The sequence below is a fragment of the Meriones unguiculatus genome, chromosome 1 (genome assembly GCF_030254825.1).
Source record: "Meriones unguiculatus strain TT.TT164.6M chromosome 1, Bangor_MerUng_6.1, whole genome shotgun sequence".
NCBI classification, from domain to species: domain Eukaryota; kingdom Metazoa; phylum Chordata; class Mammalia; order Rodentia; family Muridae; genus Meriones; species Meriones unguiculatus.
Window position 1 is genome coordinate 70,594,236 of NC_083349.1, and position 18,777 is coordinate 70,613,012.

General features: G+C 48.1%; 2 protein-coding genes across 2 annotated transcripts in view; one reads left to right on the forward strand and one right to left on the reverse strand.

The window, feature by feature from the left end:
* The window catches only part of Nrap (nebulin related anchoring protein), a 75,139-nt gene extending 69,963 nt beyond the window's left edge, over positions 1–5,176 (reverse strand). Inside the window, exons 1-2 of the mRNA XM_060391501.1 lie at positions 3,664–5,176; positions 1,760–3,147 (exon numbers count right to left, since the gene is read on the reverse strand). The gene's annotated coding sequence lies outside the window, so the exon portion shown is untranslated. The remainder of the gene's footprint in view (positions 1–1,759; positions 3,148–3,663) is intronic.
* A 137-nt stretch (positions 5,177–5,313) lies between these two features.
* Positions 5,314–18,777, forward strand: part of Casp7 (caspase 7) — a 37,612-nt gene continuing 24,148 nt past the window's right edge. The window contains exons 1-2 of the mRNA XM_021630982.2: positions 5,314–5,616; positions 12,909–13,018. Of these exons, the coding sequence (XP_021486657.1) occupies positions 12,909–13,018 (110 nt within the window). The 5' untranslated portion in view covers positions 5,314–5,616. The remainder of the gene's footprint in view (positions 5,617–12,908; positions 13,019–18,777) is intronic.

The window sequence follows — 18,777 nt, forward strand, 5'->3', positions numbered from 1 at the left end:
ATTTAATTGGGATCTCATAGTTGCAGAGGGTCAGAGTCTATGTTAGCAGGCTGGCACGGTGCTGAACAAGAGCTGAGAGCTTATATCTTGAAACAACAACCATGAGGCAGAGACAGAAAGACAAAAATAGAGCAACAGAGAGACACACAGAGAATGTATTATCGGGAATGTAATGGGCTTTTGAAACTCAATGCCATCTTCCAGCCACACATCTCCTCCAACAAGGCCACACCTTCTAACACTTCCAAACAGTTCCATTGTCCACAGGTATTTGAATATACAAGCCTATTGGGGCCATTCCCATTCAAACCATCACACCCTTCAAAGGCAAGTCTCCAGTGACTCCTGGTCTTCAAACTAGCTCCACTTCTCAGTCTACTCAAATCGAGACACTGTCAATGGAATAGATCATTCATCAGGTCAAAGCCCTTATGGTCAAAGCCCTTTATGGTCTACTCATCTCTGGAAGGCCTTCATAGACACACGCAAAGCATGCTTTATTAATTTCCTATGAATCTCTCAATCCGATAAAAATAACAACTAAAATCCTCTGTCACACTACCTGAATGACTGCCAGAAGGAAGAGAGAGAACTGACCAAAGAAAGAGAGAGAATTGGCCATCAGCCCTTGGAGGTGAAAGCTGATGAGTGTTAACTCTCTTTGTGACAAGGCTCCCAGAGCAGCTTAGCCCTCAATACCAGAAGACAAATACTGTGCAGCAGAAGGCCATGGACACTGACACATATCCATGTGAAGATGGTCAGTGCACACAGAGCCAAGGCTGGGCTGGCACCAGAAGGCGCAATCCCTCCCCCACTCCCCTGCAAACACACAAGTGAGGCCGAGGGAATCAAAAGCAGCAACTGAGAGGGACTGTTTCCTTGTCTATTCAGCATGAGAAGCTGGGGCTAGGTCAGAACAGATGACACAGTCTTGCAGGCCCTTGTTGGGGACACTTCTGCCAACACCACGCCCCTGGCTTTGGCTTTCAGTGTTGACTCACGGGGAGCTGTGAAAGCTCCACAGGCCTTGCTGTATATTACCGATGCTGCTCATGATACGGCAAGGGGTTTCCTTTGACCCGAAGGACAGTGCTCTTCGGTCATCTCTCAAACTCCATCTTGTTGAGGGTAGGGTGCCTAGATTCAGCTAATCAAGATCCTTTTACACAGTGGATGCGCTTCTCCTTACTTCTGAGTCAATTTCATCTCTCTTTGGGACCGCACAAGTGAACTGGTTTGAAGTATCAGACCAGCTATTGAACGCGATGCTCAGGTGAGAATGGGGCTGCCTGTCCCATGCTGGGGGGTTATTTCTGCCTTGGTTCGGGCCACCCTCAAATTGGCACTTAAAGCAGAACTTGGTTGCAGGGAAATACTTAGGACTTGGCAGGAGTGAGGCTTTGAGGAAACCAGGGCAGGGAAAGTCAATGGCAGGTACGTTCTGTCTCACCACTGCTGTGGGTAGCTGAGGCTCAGTACTACTGCTGGGGACTCTGAAGAATTGTGTAGTCGGGACCTCAGAAGTACCCCATGAATGTGAGACACTTATCCACTCAACTCTCACCTGCCATTGAGTCCCCCACACCTTCAACATAAACCTAGCTGAGGAGCCAAGTAAGCTTCTGGGGGTGAGTGGCAGGAATGGGAGAGGCTAACCCTGATGGGTGAGGAGATGAGAGGCACCTGGTGCCCTAGCAGTTGGGATCTAGATAGGAAATTGGATGTGGGCTTGGTAAAGAGTTTATATGAGACTCACCCTGAACTTCCACCGTGCTGGTCTTCAGAGCTGCTGGTGTCAATTCCATTCTGTCTACTCCTCTGTACCAGAGACAAGGCCACATGGGAAAATCACAAGCCAGGGCCTTATCTGGGGCTTTCAAGCTTTTCCAAGTCAGACCTTCCATCACAACTTAAAATATAGCGGCTATGAATATAGCATACTTGCAAATGACAAGGTTTGGTTTGCTAGTGCTGTCACACAAGGTCCCCAGAGGAGGTGGCACAAGCAAGAGATATTCACTTCCTCACAATTGTGAGTGCTACACATCACAATTAAGAGTTAATTTCCCTCCACTTGCAGGCCCCCTGTTCCCTCTGCTTGAATCCCTCATGTGCTTCTGGGCCCTAACCTGATCTGCACCTCTTACAAGGACAGAGACTATGCTGGGTTACAGCCTCCGTGGCCTCATTTTACCTCAAAGACCCCCATCTTGGAGAGAAGGCTCACTGGCTAGGAGGCCACTGCTCCTGCAGAGGGCCCGAGTCTGCTTCCCAGCCCCTACACGGACAGAAGGCTCACAACCTCCTGTAACTCCAGCTCCAGGGGGATCCATCAGACTTTCTGTATAATTTTTGAGGTGTTGGGGGTTAGTGCTTCAACATCTGAGCAATTGTTGTATAACATAAAGCACACTACAGCAAACAGAATGATGGAACTAAGAAAACAGCATTACACACTGCAGCTCACAGAGCTGAAACAAGGGGCGTGTTCCAGTTTGTTTTCTGTTGCTGTGCTAAAACACTGTTCAGACCAGCTTGGGGGAGGATGGAGTTCGCTTGGCTCACACTTCCAGGTCACAGTCCTTCACAGACGGAAGTCAGGGCAGGAATTCAAGCAGGAGCCTGGAGACAGAAACTGAAGCAAAGGCCATGAAGGAGTGCTGCTTGCTGGCTTGCCTCCTGCTTCTGTTCACTAGCTCTTTACAACAATTCAGGCCCACCCGACATTAAAAAAAAAAAAAAGGCCCCCCCACACATACCCATAGCTCAACCTGAGGTAAGCAGTATGTCGGCTGAAGTGCCCTCTAGGTTGACAATCGAAGACGCCATCACAGGGACAAAGAAAGATCTCCTGTCTCCTCTGCTCTCTCCAGGGCTGAGGTATGAACCTTGTTGGACAGGGCATGGCTGAGGCTCAGTTGATGTCCAGTGGAACTTGCTAGAAGTTCCTTCTCTGGAATATTACGGCAACTGACACCGTAACTACCAGACAGAGTTGGTTTTGGGGAGGGGCCTCTGCTAGGAAAAGCACTCTTGTAGGGTACCAAGGGAAGGTACTGACTGCGGAGAGTTTGAAGGGCACAAGCGAATTTCCACAGAACAAACAGAATGCATCTGGAGTTGAGAGGCAACCATGAATTCCTCCTGTAGGAAAAGAAGGGATTCTGCCTTGGCCCTGGGCTTCCCACACACCTCCTCTGGCAGAAGGCTGTTGGCATCTCAGCAGGGGCCTGAGTTTGGGTCTGGAGCTGGGTACAGACAACTGTACTTCTGCAAATCATGGGGCACCTATATAGTCTGGCCAGAGATGTCTACCTCTGAGGCACCTCTGAGGGGTGAGGAGGGGCAGGTGTGCCCTGCAGATAGGGATGGGAACTTACTGGCAGCTTAGCTACCATAGAAAGCTGGAGACAAAGTCTAGAGAGCGGAGGCCAACAGTAGGTATGGAGCCAGCCCCAGGGAAACCACCTGATAGATAAGGCTGGGGAAGGTCTTAGGAGGGAAAAGGCGGCAGTCCGTGCCCTCAGTACAGACCATAGTGTAGAACAATTAAATGGCTGAGAACTGGGTTGTGACTCAGTGGAGATGTCTTCCCTCCAAAGCCCCATAACACCGCCACTACAGTAAATAAATAAATAAAGAGCAAATTTAAATCATTACCTGATCCAAAGCTGGTGAGATGGAGGATGGCCATTCAGGAGAGAATCTCACTTCTGTACAAGGGGCCAGAGTAATATAGACTAACACAGAATGGCTCTCTTCCCTTCCACGTCTCCAGGGGTTTAAATGTTGCTATTGTAATAATCCAGTTTTGGGGAAGTAACTGGAGTTTCTCTCACCAGCCCAGAAAGAGCAGAGAAAAGCTCTCCCTCCATGCCAGCCCTATGTCTCCAGCTGAGCCGGCTGTGGACTCCTGTGATGCCCATGTGTCTGTAGCATATGGTGGAGACTTCGTGGATGGAGCAGGCAACAGGACGCTGGCTGGTCACGTGGACAACTCCTCACACTGTTTATCAGCAAATGAGCAGAAATCATTGTTAAAGCCCTTCCATATTTCAGGGCTAGCTAGCCTGGAAAAGTCTCGTTTCACAACTACACATCAGAGTATGGTCTCATTTAACGGGATTCTTCATTTTCAAAGGATTGTGAGTTAAATTATTAAAAAAACAAATCATCTTAGCATGAGCCACAGCTCACCCCAACAGTCCAGGGATAGCAGCATTAAATAAAAATGATGGCCACCATGTTAAGAATTGTTGGTTTTAATTATTCCCTCACAGTTGCCTGACTGAGTCTTTCTTGACATCCAGGAGTAGCCACACCGACTGAGATTTTTTATATAGTGCCAAAAGCCTCTCAGGCTCAAGGAAAAGCAAAGAAACAAATAAAATAGCCCTGATGACCCTGAGACTTGCAGGCCCTAGAAGCAAGTTTCTCTGGTACCCCTACAACTTCTGTGTGCAAGAATTAACTAGCTGTTCTGAGGACTCTCGGGTGGAGGGGAGGAACTGGAAGCCCAGGGGTGTGTGTGTGTGTGTGTGTGTGTGTGTATCTGTCTGTCTGTCTGCCGCCTCAAACCCGAAGCCTCTACAGATGGAAGCCTAGGGATGTGTGTGTGTGTGTGTGTGTGTGTGTGTGTATCTGTCTGTTTGTCTGTCTGTCACCTCAAACCTAGTCCCTGACACAGGAGCGAGCACACATGCACAATTTTGGTATAATATCCATGCAAGCTGGGGTGTCTGGGAAGACACCAGACCAACGCGACAGTTGGAGCATTCTGGTCAAGATGCAGAGCAGACTGCGTAAGGAAAAATGAAAAATGAAAAGTCAGGAATCCCCGTTGTCGAGGGCAGGTCAAATCTTTGGGTCAATCTCCAAATTGACAGTTTTGCAGAATGCGTTTTCTGGGGGATCTTTGATGTTTACACGTTTACAAAGTCGGCTTAGCACGCTCTGGTGAACGCGGGGAACTTTGTCTAAGTAGCACAGGAGAGACCTGGAGGAGAAGGGCGTGGCTCCAACTCGCAGGGCCGTCTCCTACGGTGATGCTCGCCGGCAACTTTGCCGAGGGCGGGACGGTGAGTCAGTTTTTCAGAGCACGTGACAGATTTGCGGCGGGTAGCCCCAGGGCCGGTTTTCCGTGGAGCAGTTTTGTAGAGCCTGAGGCCCGCCAGTTCTGCAGAGAGCGCTCTACCCGCGGGCTCCTGCTGCGGCGAGGGTCGCCCGAACCTGGGGAGGGCGGGACCAGCACGTGAAGCTCCGGCCGCTCTGCGCGCAATCGCTTTGCAACGCGTGCGTCCAAAAAGCAAACAAAACAAAACAAAAACACCAAAACCAAACCAACATCAAACAGGCGAAGATCGAGGCAGCGTGCGCGCGCGGCGAGCGCTGGCCCCGCGGCGGGCTCCGCAGAGCACGCTCTCCCGGGCGCCCCGGGCTTCCCGGGTCGGACACGCAGCCCCGCCCGGCTCGGGTCCGCCCGGCCCGGGTCCGCCCCGCCCGCTCCTCCCCCTCCGGCTCCGGGACTTTTGCTTTCACTTTGCCTCAAGCTGTCCCAGACCCTCGCGGAGGCTCGGACGCCGCCGCGGGCTCCCGTCCGCCAGCGTGGGAACGGTAAGCTGAGCCCGCTCGGCCGCTTTCCCGCCCTCTTCCGCGTGCTTCCTCCTCCTCCCCGCCCCGGGCCCCCCTCCCCGCTCCCGCAGTGCCCCTCTCCATCCCTGGCCTTGCTCGGCTTGGCCATCATCTACCCTCCACGCCCGGGGTCTTGAGACATCCGGTGCCGTTCCGGATGTAACAGGGAAGGAAGAAACGGCGTGGGACCGTGCTAGTGTTGTTTGGACTACCTTGCCCGACAGGTCCGGGCCTCCGTTCAGTGGGAATCTTGGGCGGTCCTGGGTGACCTGCGCTCAGGGAAGGAGGGAGGTGGGGTGCACTGGTCATCACGAAGGCAAAGCGTGCACTTCCTTGTTGGAGACCCTTGCATCAGGGCTCTTGCAACGATTCGAGGCTGCAAGAAACACTGGCAGGCGACACTTGTCGCCGTGGGCTCCAGGCATGCTGACCTTTACCCTTTGGGTTTCTGGTTTATGGGAAAGTAAGCCTACTTTTGGAACAGGCGGTGTGCCTCAAGTAGTTCACAGGTCTTTCTCTTGAGCTGGGCTTGCGGACTTTTATAAGCAGAGTTTGTGCAGCCTGACTTTACAAATCCCTCCATCCTGTTAAGGCGTAATTTATGACCTGCCGCTGTGCACCATGCTGCAGGACATGGGCAAAGTCTCTAGTTCCTCGGGGTGAAACTTGGGTGACACTGGGGTGGAGGGTGGAGGCCTCAGGACTTCTTCTCTTAGGGGAGAATGAACGTGGGCTGGAGGTGAGTCTGTACAGTGGCACTGTGCTAGGGAAGCAAGCACAGTCCTCTGTTTCCTCAGGAAAATACAAACTCAGGCAATAAATATCCTGACCCCCCTTAGTACGATTTGCTCAGCACCTGTCTGCCTTCTGTTGCTGTGATAAATGCCACGACCAAAAGCAACTTGGGGAGGAAAGGGCTTCTTTTATCTGGCTCTTCCAGGGCACAGTCTGTTACTGAGGAAAATCGAGGCAGGAACGTGGAGGCAGGAAAGCTGATTCTCACCCACTCAGCAAGCTTTCTTGCACAGCCCAGACCTGTGGGAGGAGCTTCCTCCGGTGATGTGGCTGCCGCAGGCAGATCGCATCCAGGCGACTCCTCAAGGGAGGATGTGTCAGGTTGACCATAAAATACTCGTCACCACAGCTGTCAGCGTGAGTCTGGGGAACTCCCAGGGCACTTGGCGTCCCAGTGGCCAAGGTGCTTGAAATAGGAGCAGCCACACTGAAAGGCAGGAATTTGGAGTAGCCAGGTAGTGGCCAGACTCAGCCTCTTGGGAACTAACGCAGGGCCCCAGTGGCTTCGACTGGATCCCAGCTCTTAAGTCTTGCCACCTCTAAGCATCATGTAGGGGGCTGGCCCTCCAACACAGGAGCCTCTGAGGGACCAGTCATACCCAAACCATAACATCACACATTGTAAGTCATTTAAAGAGACATCCCGTGTCTCTTGACAGTGGGCAAGCAATCTCTGTAATGACTGTTCCTTGCAGCATCTGAAAAAGGGACAGGTACAGAGAAGTCATGCTAGGAGGCCCCTCAGGCAGCATAGCTGAGCCAAGATGAGCTGGCTTTCTCCAACGGCTTGAAGATCAAAGCAGGAGTCGAATCTAAGAGGCTGGAATGACCTCACCGAGGTTGAGCATACCCACTTGGGTACCACCTTGAGTGCTTTGAATGTTTCCCAAATGTCGAGTGGATCTGCGTAGCGGTAGGGAGGCAGCAGAGTGCTTAGCCTCTTGGATTGAAGAGTCAAGTCTGCTGCTGCTGATGTAGGCTGTTAGAAAGGCTTAGACTTAGAGCCCTCCCTCGAAGGTGTATTTCAGCTCCTGGTTTCGGGTGTCTCAGTCTCTGTTTGCTCTGTGGCTGGGTGCCATGGTGAGGCCCAGCGTCCCGGTGATGCGAGTGTGTGGTAGAGCAAAGCTGTTCGCTATTGACTGCTGGGGAGGGAGAGTCAGCTTTCCTTAGGATGGCCTCAAACTCCTGCACAGAAGGTCAGCACTAAGTGTGTCCGGAGGGGAGCTTTCCACCATGTCTTCTTCATGATGCCTACACCACCTTCTGCTGGAAGCCATGAAGCGAACAGCACCTGAGGTGCTCAGCTTGGAGAAGGAGTTTGCTCTGGCTCACCATCGTAGAGACGCTGGCCCATGGTGAACTGGGCCTGTTGCTGTGGGGCCCATGCTGATGGTGCACAGCCTGGTTCTCAACAGTCAGTGTGGCCTCTTGGTGGTCAATACCTAGGAAGGCCACTTAAAGAGAGTCCTCTCTTTAGAGCAGCGTTCTCAGCCTTTCTCATGCTGTGGCCGCATGCTGTGACCTCATGCTGTGGCGACCCCCCAACCATAAAATTATTTTTTGCTATTGTTATGAGTCATATGGTAAATCCCAAGAGGGTTTCAACCCACAGGCTGAGAACCGCTGCTTTAGGATGGTTTTGGCTCCTGGATCTGAGTCTCAGTCCAGGAGGCAGAGCAGCATGGTGACAGCCATGTTTGCTTTCCTTATGGCAGCCAGAAAGCAGAGAGAGGGCTGCAGGAGGGGACCAGGTACACACTCCCTTCAAGGAATCCCAGTGACCTACTTCCTCCAGGAAGGCCCCAGCTCTAGAAGCTTCTGGCAGACTACCAGCCGGAGAGCAAGCCTCCTGTTGGAGGGAAGTCACAACAGTGGGTATCGGTGCATGGCTTGGAAGTACAAAGGGAGAGGAAGCAGTCTCGTTATTTCCTCTGAGGACCCATCAGCGGCAGGAAGGCTCCCAGGAGGCCTTATTTTGGGTTCCATTTCCTCCCAGCATCAGGGTACTGGGGACTCTAGGGGGAAATGGCACACCACATGCAAACTGGCCAGATCTTTTGTGCATTTTTTTTTTTTATCTGAGTTTTTGCTATCCCGGGATGTGAGTTGTTTTCTGTATTTGGGGTTAGCCCTTTGACAGAGACATACATTCTCTTCATCCATTCTTTGCTCTTAAAAGGTCTTATTTTGTTACGTTCCTTGGGGAGGGTGATGGGAATATGAAACTGTCTCTGCTCTGTACACTTGAGAATTTTGACCTCTAGGTGCTGGAATCCCTGTTGACTCCTGTTGGCCAGCTTATATCCTGGTCTGTGGGGAGTGCCCAAAGTTGTCATTTCTAGGGCAGGATGAGAGCTGGGACCTCCTATCTGTACTCACAAGGACATACTCACTCTCTCTCTCTCTCTCTCTCTCTCTTCCTCCCTCCCTCTCCCCCCGTCCAAACATATATCCCTACATCACTCCCTCCTTCCCTCCATCCATCCATCCCTCTCTTCCTCCCTCCCTCTTAGGTTTAACCCTTCAGATTAGATTTGGCAGCAGAGTCAAGGCTTGGACCATGTTGAGGCCAGCGTCTTTTTCTGGTAGTTTTAACAAGGTTTTGCCTTGTTGACTTTGAGGATAATTTGAACCGGAGGCTCGCTGAACGACCCTGCACTGGAGCAGAACTGCAGGGCATCTTCCACGCCTGGCCTCTGCTTCTTTCCGCTGTGCTGACATAATCTCTGCTCTTAAGAAACATTTGGGAGTTTTGTTTTGTTTTTCTGTATGAAGTTGAGAATAGTTCATTCAAGATCTGCAAAGAACTGTGTTGGTATAGTTGCGATGAATGTGTAGACTGCATTTGGTAAGGTGGCCATTTTTACCATGTTTACCAAGCCATGAGCATGGGAGATCTTCCCATCTTCTGATATCTTCTTCAATTCCTTTCTTCAGAGATTTGAAGTTCTTGTCATACAAGTCTTTCACTTGCTTGGTTAGAATTACACCTAGATATTTTATGTTTTGTGTGGCTATTGTGAAGGATGTTGTTTCCCTAATTTCTTTCTCAGCCAGTTTGTCATTTGTATATAGGACAGCTGCTGATTTTTTTAAAAGGTTAATTTTTTTATCCAGCCACTTTGCTGAAGGTGTTTATCAGCTGTATGAGTTCTCTGGTATTATTTTTGGGGTCACTCATGTATATTATCATATCATCCTTGAATGGTGATACTTTGACTTCTTCCTTTCCAATTTGTATTCCCTTGATCTCCTTTAATTGTCTTATTGCTCTAGCAAGGATTTCAAGCACTATGTTGAAGAGATACAGAGAGAGTGGGCGGCCTCGCCTTGTCCCTGAATTTAGTGGAAATGCTTTAATCTTTTTAATTTGATGTTGGCTATAGGTTTGCTGAATATTGCCTTTATTATGTTTAGGTATGGACCTTGTATTCCTTATCTCTCCAAGACTTTCATCATGAAGGGGTGCTGGATTTTATCAAAGGCTTTTTCTGCATCTAACGAGATGATCCTTTGATTTTTTTTTCTTTCAGTTTATTTATATGGTGGATTACATTAATGGATTTTTCTATGTTGAGCCATCCCTGCATGCCTGGTATAAAGCCTACTTGGTCACGGTGGATGATGGAATTGATGTGTTCTTGGATTTGGTTTGTGAATATTTTATTGAGTATTTTTCCATCAGTGCTCATAAAGGAGATTGGTCTGAAATTCTCTTTCTTGGTTGAGTCTTTGTGTGGCTTAGGTATCAGGGTAAGTGGCCCCATAGAATAAGTTTGGCAGTGTCCTTCTGTTTCTATTTTGTGGGCTAGTTTAAGGAGCATTAGTATTAACTCTTAAAAAACAGAAAGAAGGAAGGAAGGAAGGAAGGAAGGAAGGAAGGAAGGAAGGAAGGAAGGAAGGAAGGAAGGGTAAAAGAAAAAGAAACATTTGAGGTGTGATCTGAAAGACCTGTGTCCTGACCAGAGCCACTGGTGACTGTGGTGAGGAGGCTTGTGATGTGCAGAGAAACATGGTGTCCATGTTTTCCCTGGCCACTGTGCATGTGACCACAGCTTCCTTCCTGACTCAGTTCTGCCCGGAAGCCAAGCCAAGCCCTCCCCTCCTTTCTCCCTCCTCTCCTCTGTCTCCTCCTACGTCTTCGTAGGGACACTTCAGCGCTAAAGCCCACTGTTGTTGTAAACAAATGAAAGGGCTGGGCTATATTTGTTTATTATTAGCCCCGAGATTAGCACGACTGTGTTATCTAACGCACTATCACAAATAAGAAGACACAGACACCTGTTAGACTGATTTGGGCTGGGCAGATATTTCACCTATGCTGTCTCACTAACCTCCCCATCCATCTCACAGCCCCTATCCAGTGCCGTCTGCCTTAATCCTTCCTATCTGGACTAACTTTCATCCATAATCCCACGGCCCTTGCTTGTATTCTTCTAGGCCTTTTCGCACCATTATTAGAGTCCATCCTCTCGGCCCACATGGTTTTCTCTCCATGGTTACCCATCGTAGCGTCCTCCTTCTTCCTCTCTTCCTCCATGGCCATCCCATGTGTCATTCATTGTCCCATTCTGGAACACAAGATAGTCTATAACTGTTCTATAAAAACAGATTGCACCTTCCTTTCCAAGCAAGTGTAGATACGCCTAAGACAACCCCGACAGGCGAGCACATGCTGCCTCTGAAGGCTAAGGCGTTCTCCGACCTGCTCAGGTCTGAGACCACATACAGACTGAAGTTGCCAGTTTCCTTGGGTTGCTGAAAACAAATCATTGATCCTTTCATGCAGAATGAAACAGGATTTGATTTGTGAACAGTGATTCCAATACGCGCTCTCCTTGGACCAGCTGTATCTTGTTGAGCTAATTCTTTTCCCACGGGAATATTCATTTCTTCCAGCCTTCCGCTCAATTAATATTTATTTAATAAGCACCTTCTGTGTACCAGATGCCTCTGCCACAATGCGCTTACATTGTCCGGCGCAAGCCAAGCAATTAGCAGAGCACAAATAAATGACAAATACAAGCGCCAAGCAGGCACTGAGCGTGGGATCAACTGCCAGGTAGTAAATATTCTTGTGTCTGCTCACAGAGGGAAAACAAGTAGAGACAGTTCACAAATGAGCAGATTCTACCCTCGAAGGCAGGCGGCTCAATGGGTTGTGAAACCCAAGGAGGTGGGTTAAAAACTGAAGTTTTATATGGTGAGGATCACGTGTGTGTGTGTGTGTGTGTGTGTGTGTGTGTGTGTGTGTGTGAATAGAGGCCAGAGGTCAGCTCATCTGTCGTTCCCCAGGAATCTGCCCGCACCACCAAGACACACACACACACACACACACACACATACACACACACACTGGGTTTTCTCTCCTGGCCTGGAACTCCCGGTTCAGCCGGGCTGGCTTGTCAGTGAGTCTCTGGGACCCACGTCTGCCTCCCTGGGACTGGGGTTACAGGCACATGGCAGCACTCTGGGATCACCCTCAAACCCTCACCCTTGCAGCTGCTCACCGAGCCACCCGAGAGGCCTCTTGCTGGTTCTTGAGCAGGAATCGTTTTATGGGAATCTGCTTGGGTAGAGGTGTGACGCCGTCTGCAGGCAGAGCTGCCTCAGAGTCAGGGCTACCTTTGAGGTGTGCTGAGAGATGCCAGAAGTGTGAGCATCTTTGACCTACCAGGAATTCAGGCCGCCTTCCTGATTGTTATGAACCGTGACAGACTTTTCACACTTTATTGTGGGCACATTTAACAAAGCCGTAGGAGCTGGAGGAGAAGCACCGAGGCCGAGGGCCTTTGGTTTCTTCACGTGGTTACATGGTCTCTGGCTGTCCATGTAGTTGGCACTCTGTGTCTTAGTACACTGTTACATTAGTGGTGCAGTAACTCTGGAACTTAAATACATAAGACTGCTCACCGATAAGTGTAGTCCATTAAGAATTGTGTCACCTAGAGTGTGTCTTTTAAAAACTTCCAAAAGCGGGGCTGGAGAGATGGCTCAGAGGTTAAGAGCACTGGCTGCTCTTCCAAAGGTCCTGAGTTCAATTCCCAGCACCCACATGGTGGCTCACAACCATGTATAGTGAGGTCTGATGCCCTCTTCTGGTTTGCAGGCACACATGCAGGCAGAATACTGTGTACATAATAAATAAATAAAATTAAAAAAAAATTCCCCAAAGCTGAGGGCTACAGTTTATTACTGCTTGCTGCTCAAGCCTGAAGACCTACATTCAATTCCTAAAACCCTCTCGCAAAGCCAGGAGCAGTGGCACATGGCTGAGACTCCCAGATCTTTGGGACTCCCTGGCCAGCCAGCCTACCCTAATGGGGAGATCCAGGCCAGCGAGGGAGCCTGTGTACAAACACAAGGGGTCAGCACGAGGTCACTTGTCATACTTGCACAGACACGTGAACACACACACGTGCACATCACAAGTCAGTGATGCCACTTGTGTGTCTTTTTCTGGTTTTGTTTCCTCCTAGATGACTGATGGTCAGGACTGCCTGGCCAAGCTGGAAAATGTGGACTCCTCAAGTGAAGATGGAGTTGATGCTAAGCCAGACCGTTCCTCCTTTATCTCAGCAATTCTCCAGTAAGTTCTCTGCTGGGCTCATCACCCCTCAGCCCAGTAGGCCACTTCACACCTGACCTCTGCACCCACACCCGGGAAGGGACATCCAGGAGGGAGGTGTGTGTTGGGGACATCTGTAGAGGCTCTGTGTAACATAGGGACCCTCTACGTAGGCAACCAAGCAGGAGCACGTGCTGTGGGCCCTGCTCACCAGCTGAGTGTTGGGGGCATAATTCCCAGGAATGGAAGGCTGCTCGCAGCAGGGAGTCTCACAGAGCAGGCTGGGGCTGCTGGGGCAGTTGCTAAGGAACGTGGCTAAGGTGAAGAATTTGGGCTCTAGGGAAAGCAGGTACCAGGGTAACCTGCTTCTTGGGTGAAGCCGGTGCCACCAGGCTCAGGTCGCTACCTATCCTGAGTTCACTTTGTATTCTACATCTGATATGTAGACATAACCACATCGTCATCTGTTAGTGACGTTATCACATTTAGCCCATCTGTATTTCCTGGGGATGGGTCCATTTGGCAGTTGGGAAAACTGAGGCAGCGAGAGGTTTCATCACTTACTTTTGTGATGGGTCAGTAAATGGTAGTGCTGAGGCTAGTATCCTGACAGTACCAACAGCACTCACTTGAAGGGCATAGGAGTGCTTTTCTTTTCTTTTTTTTAAAAGGAGGGCTGGGCCGGCAAGATAGCTCAGTGGTTAAGGCGGTAGCCGCCAGACCTGATGGCCGGCTAGAGTTGGTCCCTGACCCACGTGGTGGAAGGAGCAGACTTCCCCCAAGCTGTCTGACCTCCAAGCATGCAGTAAATAAGTAAATCTAGGAGGGGGCAACAGGGGAGCAGAGGAACCTCATGGGTGCTTTTGATCTGGGACATGAGTGGCATCTCCTGAGGTCAGACGCATCACCGTTGATTATGTGGTAACCCCACCCTGTCTACAACTTACTTTCTCAAGTGTCAGTTACTCCTTAACCATGATCTGAAAATGTTAAATGGAAAACTCCAGAAGTAAGCAATTCATTGGCTTTTAAATTGCACATCGTTCTTCCCGTGTGCTGTGATGGAGTCTTGTGTTACTCTGTCCTGTCCAGGATGTGTGCTCTCTCTCTGTTCAGGAAGTGGACAGTGGACAGGCTGTCACTTCATATCTTGGGGAGTGACAGTGCTGTGTTTTGGACATCCTTGCTTTATTTAACAATGCCTCCAACGGGCCAGTTATTATTATTATTTATTTATTTTGGATTTGGTTTGGTTTTGGTTTTTCAAGACCAGGTTTCTCTTTGTAGCTTTGGCTGTCCTGGACTCACTTTGTAGACCAGACTGGCCTCAAACTCACAGAGCTCCGCCTGTCTCTGCCTCCCTGAGTGCTGAGATCACAGGCATGCATCGCCACGACCTAAAGGGCTGGCAATTTCTACATGTTAAAAGGAGGGTGCACAGATTTCTCTCTTTTAAGTGAGAGTTCTCAGCCAGTGGGGAAATAAAAACCCATATCCAGGTTGCTGAACGTTGCTAAGAATGGACCGTCCGTCAGGACCTGGGGAGAGGTCTTGGTGGCACTCACTTGCTATGCAAGCATGAGGACCAGAATTCAGATTCCCAGAATTCACGTAGACACTGGGTGGATAGTGGCCTGCCAAGAATTCCAGCCTGGTTTAGCAGAGACAGGACTCCACGGAGCAATGGGGCTGGTGAGACTAGCTGTGTGCCTGTGCTGCCACACCCATGTACCCACACATGCAAACACGCATGCACATACATGCATACCACACACCATATAAAAATGGAAAAAGGGGAAAACGTTGTGAAATTGTAAAGAAAGGAGACCCGGTAGGATGCTGTCCTGCTCACACTGGGTGAACTGGCCCAGGCTAACCCATTTGCCAGAGAGAGCCTCTTACAGGAGTGACCTCCAGCTGTTCAGTGTCAGAGTGTAACACTACATGCTCCGTGCACAGCTTAAGGTGGCCTGGATATTTAGATAATTGCAAAGGACGCACTATTTCACTTTTACAATGGAATTAACAGCCAGTGGAGTCTTTGGAGTATTGTGCTTCTCAGAAGGCAGGAAAAGAAATTGTGTGGGGACATCTGAGTACCTTGTCTTTAATTGCATTGAGAGAATCCAAATGCAAATGACTTTTTAGCTGTCCTTATTCATTAAAAGTATAAACAACCCTTTGGTGGACAGAATTTCATCTTCTTTTTCCTCTTAAATTTGCCCTTTTTAATCCTCTCTCCATCCCTTTCATTTTATTCTCTGAGATTTAGTTACTTCAGAGTCTTCTGTTTCTCACCCAGCACTAGGCTGTGTGCACTGTCCCTGCTGCCTTGTGTATATTTATATGCAAATGAAGGCATCCTCCAGTTTACTGAGTTCCCGTTTCCATTATTAATTCACAGTTCTTCTTAATAAATAAGTCATTAGCATTGTTACCTTGTTTCTCATCAAATAATTAAGTAGAAATTGCAAATTATACTGAATTTCCAGGCTTTAAAAATGTTTTTTAAGTCAGGTGCAGTAGTGCATGCCTGTGATCCTAGTACTCACGGAGGCAGAGGCAGACGCAGACGGAACACTGTGAGTTTGAGGCAAGCCTGGTCTACAAAGCAAGTTCAGGACAGCCAAGACTAAGAGAAACCCTGTCACAAAAAAACAAAAATAAATGTTTTTTAATAGCCAAGTGGTGGTGGCACACACCTTTAACCTTAGTATAAAAGTATCTTTTATTGTGCCACAGACCGGTCCCGTCGGGTGCCCCGCATCCTCGGGAAAATCAGAGAATTCAGATATCAGGAAGGCACAGATAGGCGAAATGACAGAGACCACACCACATAATGTTGATTGGATCTTCTGCGCTTTACTGAAGTCAAGCCAACACTGTTACAGTAATCTTACAAAGAAGCACCTGAAAGTTGACATATCCCCCGGAACATTTACAAAGTTTATATTTTAACTGAAAGAGTAACCTGGTAGAAGCAGTGTCTACCTCTTAAGCAGAGCAAACACAAAACAAACTAGTGGTGTTTATGCAGTTTACTGCTACTAATTAGTGAGTGGAAGGCCAGGGGCTGTCATTGCCCTCCGAACCAAGTTAGCTAAAGATTTACACACACACACACACACACACACCCAGAGTTAAGCATTGAGGAAAATTCCTCCTGTTTGGCTTGCTAAGGATTTACAATCTTTCCTTAGAGATAAGATGCTTGAGCTAGCCTGTCTGTAAAACTTATAGTATAATACAAAACTCTCTGACCTTCTATGTTTGCCTATCTTCTTTTTGCCTCATCGTAAACATCTGTGTTAGGTAATGGTTTTGTAGTAGTTTTACTGCAATGGGAATATTCAGAGCATTTATCCTAACAGATCCTGATTAAACATTTTCTTTAGAAAGCCCTAAAACTCTTGTCCTTTACTACCTACAATGTTTGGTTTTTCCACAAGCAATTCCTAATGCTGAATCTGATTCATTACCTCTCCTAAAATTTTATTTTCCTTCTACTCTTATTTGCTAAAGCTTTTAGTAATCTATTAGAAATGTTTCCTTGAATAGTTAATTGTACTGTTTCAAGAATCATAGAGAAACAGCAAAAAAGCTCATCAATTTAATCCTGCAACCAAGTAAGCGTGGGGCTTAGAATACGTCTTTTGGTTTAGATGGCCATGTTAGGGTTCTTGCTAGGGACTTCCAGGAAGCTGATTCCCATAGGAAACGTGTCTTCCATCCTGTAGCACAATCTATTGATATGCTACATTGACGACACTGGAGTTAGTGTTGTAATTGTCATCTTGGAGACTTACTACCTCTGTCTGCTAACCTAGGCCTAGTTCTGGAAACTTCTAGGCTCCATACAATCTAGGGCTAAACTGTTCTCAGCCTCTGAGACTTACTGCTGAATAAGCTCACCCTTTCTAGTTCTTTCTGACTCTGGCTGCTGGTCACTTCAGCTGTTCTGGCTCAAAACTTCACTCCAAGCTGATTGATCCAAACTGGATTCTCTCACTTCTGATTGAATTGCTCTGCTTGACCTCATATTAACTTTGGCAATCTGCTCTAATCTTCTCATTCTCTGGCTTGTTCTTTCTTCACCTGGTCTAGCTTGTTCTCTCTTCCATCTGTCTCCATAAAATTTTCCTGGTAAAATTACCTCCTCCCTCTTTCTCTATGCTGCTCTCTTAAGTTGGGCATATGCTATTTTTTCAAATCATTCTCTCATTTGTCGCTTTGTCTGCCTCACAACTGAATGCCACTTTCAAATATGGACGCTTCCTATTACCAACTAACTTTACCTTCATTGTTTGGGATTAAATGTGTGTGGTAAGGGCATGTCTATATTCCAGCTACAGTAAGCCATGTTGCCTCCACATCCCAGCACTCAGAAGCCAGAGGCAGGTGGATCTCTGAGTTCCAGGCCAGCCTGACCTGATCTACAAGCCAGTTTCAGGACAGCCAGTGCTACACAGAGAAACCCTGTCTCGGAAAACAAAAATAAAATAAATATTTCTTAATAAATGAAGAAATATATTCAGTGCTAGGTTGAAGAAGTCAGTGACTCTTCTGCCCATTTTCCATTTTTAGACATGTAAGCACTGAAGACTCATGAATAAATTCATGGGATGAAGACTATTGGAATAGGCACACCACTTAGTTCTTGAATTCCTTCTGAGTTCTGTACCAAAAATGACAACTCAGTTAGGTGCTTCCTCATGTTCAAAATAAAGAATTGGAAGTTACCTGGCTTCTTGTTCAACTTTGGGAATTTTTTTTCCCACCAGTTTCTAACAAGATCATCAAAAGTCTGTATCAGAATTTCCCCAGCTATTGTTTCCAAGGATGTTCACCGTTTACTAAGAGACAAATCTGTTTAACTCCTAGTATTTGAAAAAGAAGCATTTATACCATTTGAAGCTATTCTTTGTAATATATTTGTGCAAATGTGTACTTACTGCAGTAGGACCTCCAGGCTGCTAACATAGCTTGTTCACACGAGCCAAACGCCATATAATAATAGTTTGCAAAGCAAACTTGTCAGACAGTACCCCAGCCACACAGGCTTTTTCTCCATAAAGCTCTGAAATCAGTTTCCATTCAGTAACTGTCTTATTAGGCGTCCTATGACAAGCTTTGTGTTTCTGAGTTCTGAATTATAACTGAATAGATGGAGTGGGTTTGGGGAGGGGAGGAAAGAGCAGGAGCTAAGCTCTGTTCCCCTCCCAATCCAGCACTTGCTCTACCCTCCTGAGACGCTGGGTCTATCAAGAGGAAATGGGTGGGCACAGTGGGGCTGAAAGATACAGTATCTTTAATTCCATCCCATTCCATTCTGAAATGTAAATGAATGGATTTCCTCAGAATGTTTTCCTGTGTCTAATTGGATTTGGCATAATCCGAAACTGGGTCCCAGATACCAACCACTGGATTGTGAGGTGCCATGAACCTTGTGCAGCTTACAGGAATGGTTCTGTCAGTTACACAGTGGATGTGGGAGGCCAGCAGAGGGGAAAGGATGTCTTGACTTATAGATAAGGCTTGGGGGGACCCACACACGGAAGGCGAGACTCTGGCCTACTTGAAGACCTGCGCCTCGGCCTAAGCCCTGTGGTTTTACAAAATTAGATGACTGTGGTATGCCTCCTCCATGGCTAGAACATAAGTGAGCGCAGGTAACCTGGTTCTGGTTCTGCTGCACCACGCCTTTTCAGTACACTGCTGATGCCAACAGTTCACGTTACCAAAGCGAACGCTTTAGTCTGTCCTTGCTGCTATCTAAACTG